At 43.8% G+C, this 6734-nt stretch overlaps 1 protein-coding gene across 1 annotated transcript; it reads right to left on the bottom strand.

Annotated features, from left to right (window-relative positions):
* Window positions 1-1679: 1679 nt before the first annotated feature.
* LOC308290697 (dynein regulatory complex protein 11-like) lies at window positions 1680-4199 on the bottom strand (the record flags this gene model as incomplete). Its single annotated transcript, XM_080732607.1, has 1 exon — window positions 1680-4199. The coding sequence occupies one exon, from the start codon at window positions 4197-4199 to the stop codon at window positions 1680-1682; it is 2520 nt and encodes an 839-aa protein (XP_080588733.1).
* Window positions 4200-6734: the final 2535 nt, after the last annotated feature.

The raw sequence follows: 6734 nt of genomic DNA, 5'->3' as shown, positions 1-6734 counted from the left end.
ACTGGTTGTGCAATCTGCTGAGCTGGTTGGACACGGTGCGTCTGCTGCTGCTGTTGTTGCTGGCGAGGCCACTAGTTTGTGTGTGTTGCTAATGGAGACTTGTGGATTCAACCTGTTGCTAGTCGAGACCAGAGGGTTCCAGGGTGGAGTGCGAGACGTTCCCCTCTTGTCGGCCTTTGCCAGAGGCTTCAGGCTGCTGGCCAAAACTATGTCTCTGAACTCTTCGTAGGATTGTGTCCTCTGGCTCGTGGCTCGGAGCTTGGCGTCGTTCAACCTGCTGTACCTCCGGTCAGCCTCCACCGCAGAAGAGAGCTCTCTCTCCAGCGCAGAGAAATCGATCACATTGCCCTCCGAACCCTCCATGTGGTCATAAAAACTAAATTCAACAAGGCTATAGAGGATAGAGGACAGACCTGACTAAAGTATTACAGAGGCTTCTTCCCATACAACACTCCTCTTTATGTAGGCAGTTGGAGGTCTGGTCTGACGTCACACACTATACAAACCATTGCCAATGCCTACCAATTCATATCTCCACAGGCTTGTCAATGTCAAGTTTAACCCTTAAACTTGACATTGTATGCCCACCAACTTCCCAACTGGTGCACTATGGGGAAATGTTGTTGAGTTTCCCAAACTAAAAAAGTTCTTGTAATCAGGTACAAATAAATGTACTTTGTTACACTAAACCATTGTACATAATATAGTAGGTATTTAGGAGGGTGATTAAAATACCACAAATGTCATTATATGGGCAGGAGTATATACTATATACCAATACTTATGGTATCTTCAAAAGGTATTTGAGAGCAGTGCTCCTGTAGCTTTGCGGGACGCTTAATGAAATTAACTCATAAATAGCCCCGCTCACTTCACACTGGGTGTGATTTTTATTACTTTTTTTAACAAGAATTCATTAAAAGAGCATAAATATGACAAGTCATACATGTAAGTGAATGTTAATTCTTCACACACCAAGATTACAACTGGTAGGGGGAGTTATTAATTCAAACCAGTATTGCGAGATCAGTGTTGCCAAATATTCAGAGAGAAATAAGCAACCAGGTCTATGAAAACAAGCCCAAAAGAAGCCTCTCCGAATTTATATTGTAGTAAAGTAAATAGATGAATAAAACAACAGTCCAAAACAACAACAACATCAACAACAAAGATTAAAAGTAGTTACAATTGCTCAATGAAATTGATCCGATCAGGACTTTCTGGATAAATACATTTTAATGTATATTGTGTAATTTAATTGACAGAAGACTCTGGAATCAGCAGTGTACAGTATACTGGTAAAGGCAGAAAACAAAGGTAATGGTTCACTTTGTAGAGAACATAAGCGGCCCACATGTAAATTATGACGCAAATACAACTAGCTTGGTGTACATAGAAAAAGAAATAAAAAATAACAATAATGTATTAAAAAATAATAATAACGAGGCAATGCAAATGACATGGTGAAAAATTCAGCTGTTAAAATATATAAATAAATAAACAAACAAAGAGACAGATTCCGATCTCTGATTTGGCAAACAGTCTGCACTAGCAACATACTTATTTCGTGTCAATAGGTGTCAGTGATGTGCGCCTGTCTCTCTCTGTCCCTCTCAAAAAAGGGGTTGCACTTTTATTGGAATTCATTTCATTTAGCTAAGAATCAGTGAATCACAATCTTATTTCTTTCCTTTCATTTTCTCCGCCAGCGCTTCTTCCTTTTCTTTGGCAACCTTAGCCCGTTTCTTTCCCAGAGGAGTCTTGGCATCCCAGCCCTTGAGGGCCGTTTCGTCGGCTGTGATCGGATCAATCTTGGACAAGGGCTCGACAAACTCCTCTGCAGTCAGTGGTTTCTTGGCCAGCTGCTGTCTTCGGTCTTCGGTCAGGATGCTGTCGATCACCTTCAACATAAGGCCTGGGGTGTAGCCGTCTGAGATCTTGGACAGGACACTGAGGTCCAGGGCACTGGTCACCTCACCTCCCCGTCTCCTGATGAGCTGTTTCCAAAGTAGGTATCTCGAGGAATAGTCAGGCTTTGGTATGAGTAGAATTTTATTGTATACCTTAGCTACTCCCTTGATGTCGGTGCCTGTTGGATTCCTTGATGTGCCCAGGACTAGAACACGCTCCCCCGGTTTGAGCGCCTTGAGGACCTTGGGTAAGTCTTTCTTCAAGCGTTTGACGTCCAACTCTTTGTCCTCCTTGGGAACCTTCTTGTTAAACATCTTATCCGCATCTCCAATCCACACCACTGAAGGCTGCATGGCTTTGGCAACTTTGAAGACTATGTGGAGCATCATGTTGAGGCCGTCCTGGCCTGGGTACTTCCCAACAATGTTTGCAGGTGACAGGTCAAATAAGTTGGCACCTATCTCTTGGCAAATGGTATAGACCAACATCTTCTTACCTACGCCTGTTGGCCCATACAGCAATATGGCTTTAGTCAGGGGAGCCTTCTCATGGACCGTCTGGGAGCCTAAAGGTAAGATAGCAAACAAAGTTATAACTTGCCGCACATCAGACAGGGAAGGCCAGACCTCAATGTTGTCATCTCTCAATAAGTTCCCAAGGTAGCTGTAGTCTCCAAGGTAATCACGCATCCTAAAATGTTCTGCCTTTCTTAACAAGCCACTTTCCACCAGTTCTTGATAAAGAGAGTCCATAGTCCTGTCTGCAGTAATATCAATTTCCTCTTTCTTCTTTTTCCCCCCCTTCCCCCCTTTGTCTTTCTTACCCTTCCCACCTTTACCCTTCCCTTTCTTACCACCTTTCTTACCACCTTTGCCACCCTTGCCTTTTTTCCCCTTGGATTCTGCGGCTATACGTTCTTGCTCTATTTTCTTCAAGTTTTCCAACTCCTCCCTCATCTGTTCATCCACCTTTAGTCTTAGCTCTGGCTCAACCACTTTCCTCTGCATCTCCCTGATCAATTCCTCGTCATACCTCTGGATGAAATTCTTTGACTCGTCACGATTGTGCCACACCTCTCCAAACATCTTGTGGGCCTCTTCTATGTCTTCCAAAAAATTGGATGGTTTCAGATGCACAACCTGAGGCTTTTCCTCCTCCTCACCCTTTTTACCCTTTTTATCCCCCTTTGCCTCCTTCTCCTTTTTCTTTGGCTCCTTTGGCTCCTCAACTTCCAATCCTGCCGCAAGTTCCGCTGCTTTCCTATTCTCCTCCACAATGACATTTGAGCCTCCGTCCTCTACATCCGGGTAGTCTGGATAAGATCCTTTTCTTTCAAAGAGTTCATTAATCCACTCGCGAATCTCCACTTTCATGGCCTCAGCCATTGTGACAGCCTCCACTTTCCACAAGTCGTCTGTGACGGTCACTATGGCTATCTCGTATTGCTTCTCGTGCAACCCCTGTTTAACCCGCCTTCGGGCTTTGGTGGCCTGGAGGGCAGTGTTGTCCTCAGGGTCGGGAGGCACATGCGTTGGCTCCATCATGCCCAGAAACATCAGCTCGTCCTCCCGAAGCTTCTTTGTTGCCTTCCTATCCATGCAACCTCTCCACAAGGACTGAATGCTGACCGCAGCCGCGTTCTGGGCGGCCTCCCCGCGGTCCATGTTGGCCCTCCTCTGCCTCTCCTTATCCTCCTTCTCCTGCCTTTCCTTTTCCATCTGCTTCTGCAACCTTTCCTTCTCCTTCTTCTTGGCCTTCTCCGCCTTCTCCCTCTCTTTCTCCTTCTTGGTCATCGGCTTTTCCATGTTCTCCCCATTCTCCCCATTCTCTTGTGGCTTCTCTTCATCCTTCTCGATCTCCTCCTCATCCTCCACTGGCCTATTAAACCTCACCTCATCTTCCTCATCTGAATCCATATTCTCTTCATCTTCCAGCGCCTTCCTTTCTGCTTCCCTTTTTTCTTCCTCTCTTGCTTCCATCTGGTTGAGAAAGTCTGTGAGCATTCTCTGTCGCTCTTCAATTTCCTTTTTGTGTTCGACAATGAAATAGTGAGGGATAGGGATCTCGAGTTCTGCAGGCGAGAGCTTCAGCTCGTGTAAAATGTGATCCAGGTAGTGGTACTCTGAGGACTCAGTCTCCACCATTTCATTCTTGAGCTCCAACACTCTCCCCATTACTCCGTCCAGGATCTCACGTAGGAGCAGCCTCTTCTGGGGGTGGACAATCTGGTCATAGGCCTCTTCCAGAGCCCTAAAGGCTTGCACATAACGGATGTAGAGATGGGCCATGGTCGAGAAATACAAGCTTGGCTTAACCTCCTCTTGAGCAGGTACCTCCTCAGCCAGGAGTGCTGTTAAAGCCTCCATGGCTGAGGCCCACGTAGCGTTATACGCTATTTGTGACATGATCGTGTGTATCTCTTAATCTAGAAAGATTAAATACAGTTATTTCCTACTCCTTATATAGTCGGTCTGAGCTCTGGTCTGACGTCACACAATGGAAACAATAGCGACTTGTGCAGGCAGGTCCTGAATTCATAGTAAGTGTGCTATAGGCAACATTACTATTGTTCTAGGTCTAAAGTTTTCCGAGAACCTTTATGTCACCTAAAGTAAACCTGTTTTCATTTAACTTTTCTGTAACCCCAAAAGTCCATTGAGTTCAATGGTCCTTTTCTGTCCCTTTTCTGATTGGACAATCTAATGTCCAATTAGACATCACAATATCTAATATAAATGGTATGATGGAATTTGTTTCCCAGCAGATCTCGCGACTCGCGTCAGTGCAACCATAGTTGCAATTTCCCAGAATTGCACCTTTCTAGTTTCCCAAAATATAGTCAGAAATGTTATGTTGTAATAACTGTTTTATCAGAGCCCTGTCCGTCAGCAATGCACCACTGACCACTTTGTTTTGTCATGATTATAGCCTGTTGTGTTTCTACATAATTTTATCAAAGAAGACCGCTGTAATTACATAAAAAAATATGCTAGGATTTTTGGGACATCTAGTCACCCTTGTGAATGACGTGAATGGATAGCCAACAGCAGAAAAACACGTATATATAGCCTACATTTAAATATACAATGCATTTAATCATAATTTTATACATGACTGGACGTTGTGGACGCCGTCAAAAAATTGAACCGGGGCGATTTTCGAGTTTGGACGCAGTCACCGGAGCGTCCGACGTTGACGTTGCCGTCGGCAGTGGAGCACCCTTCATTGATTAAAACGGGAGCGTTCCCAGCGTTGACGTTGACGCGACGCTCGACGCGCCCGGTGGAGCCGGGGGGTTAGGGATCCGTTTTGGACCATGAGGGTCCCTCCCTGGACCACACTTTGAGATCCACTGGTGAAGCAGTGTTTTTTTTTTTTCTTTCAGTGAGACAATTAAAGTGCACAATAACAGCAGCACCCTGACTCTGTCTGACCAGAATGGAACAGTCTTCATTAGTAGTCTATAATTGGTAACACCTGTAAAGGAAGTAAGGAAGAGGCCCAATTTCTTTCCAATATGGCTGCTGCGTGCAATGTGCATATAGCCCAAGAGGGTGATAGCAAGAGGGTGCAAAAGACCTGTACTTCCCATTTCTGCATGACGTAGGGGGGACACCTTTTTAGGAGGCGGAAGCAGGTTGGAGTCTATTAATTTACAATGAGAGAGCTAACGTGAACACAGATCAAAATAATAGTTCGGAAGCTATGCTCACTGAACTAAATATTGGACCCGATCATCACAAGCCACATAATATTAACAAAATTGTCATACTAAAGTGGCTTTTTTCATCGACACAACAAAGGAGAAAATCAACTTTATTATTGCTCTTTAGCTGTCCCAGCAACACACTCTCGCGGGATCTATAGCACCAGTAAACAGGACGTGCGCGAAATTTGCAGTCAGAGCCGGCGCCCACTTAGGAGTCAATTTGTAGGATTTGTGTACCATGTCGCACTCTAGTGGATCCAATGAGGATGAGCTATCTTCATTAATTAAATATATTTGATATAGCCTAGGCCCCTATTCTATTTGAAGATAAGATTTAACATTGTACATGTGCAAAGTACATTTACCCACAAGAGGGCAGCGTTGCCCATCCACCTCGCTCCAGTGCCTCTCACCCTAGTTTTGAAAGAAAGAAAGAAAGAAAGAAAGAAAGAAAGACACAGAAACAGATATAACAATTAGGTGTGAGGGAAACAAGCTTGACCCTTCCATTCAGAGGACAACAGGAATGGAACAGATGTGTTCACATATTTTATTTATTATGAAAAATAATGATTCATGCTATACAGCCTCACACTGGCAGTCTGCTGGACTGCTGTGTTCTCTAACAAAAGGAATATGGATCTGGGCGCTTGTGGATCTGTGCATGCGTGCCTGGCACAAGAAGAAAAAAAGTTTTATGGTTGTTTTTTGAATACACTTACAATTAGAAAAAAGATTCAGGTTGGGGTTATAGGTTCAGGATCAGACATTCAGAGGTATAGGTTTAAGCAGTTCATTAACTCCACAGTAAAGCCACACTAGTTTTTCAGCTATAGACAGACACACCACACACAGAACTCAACACTCAGACCAGAGTCCAAAAGTTCATCCCAACCCAATATTAAATTAAAAAGGGTTGATAACGATGGAATATCAATTTGATATGAAATCCATCAAACGTCAATTAAAAAGTCACAGGCGTGGTTATATTAGTAATATTACATCTCTCTGATGACTGATGTTTAGGAACGTTTGAAGCAATACCTATTGTAAATAGTATAGATTTATATTGTCTTAAAAGCTACCGTATAATTCCTCTGAAATCACAATATTG

This window comes from Nannobrachium achirus, assembly GCF_963921795.1.
Source record: "Nannobrachium achirus genome assembly, chromosome: 9".
In the NCBI taxonomy this organism is placed as follows: domain Eukaryota; kingdom Metazoa; phylum Chordata; class Actinopteri; order Myctophiformes; family Myctophidae; genus Nannobrachium; species Nannobrachium achirus.
Note: the sequence above shows the minus strand (reverse complement) of the source record. Positions and strands in the feature narration are given on the sequence as shown.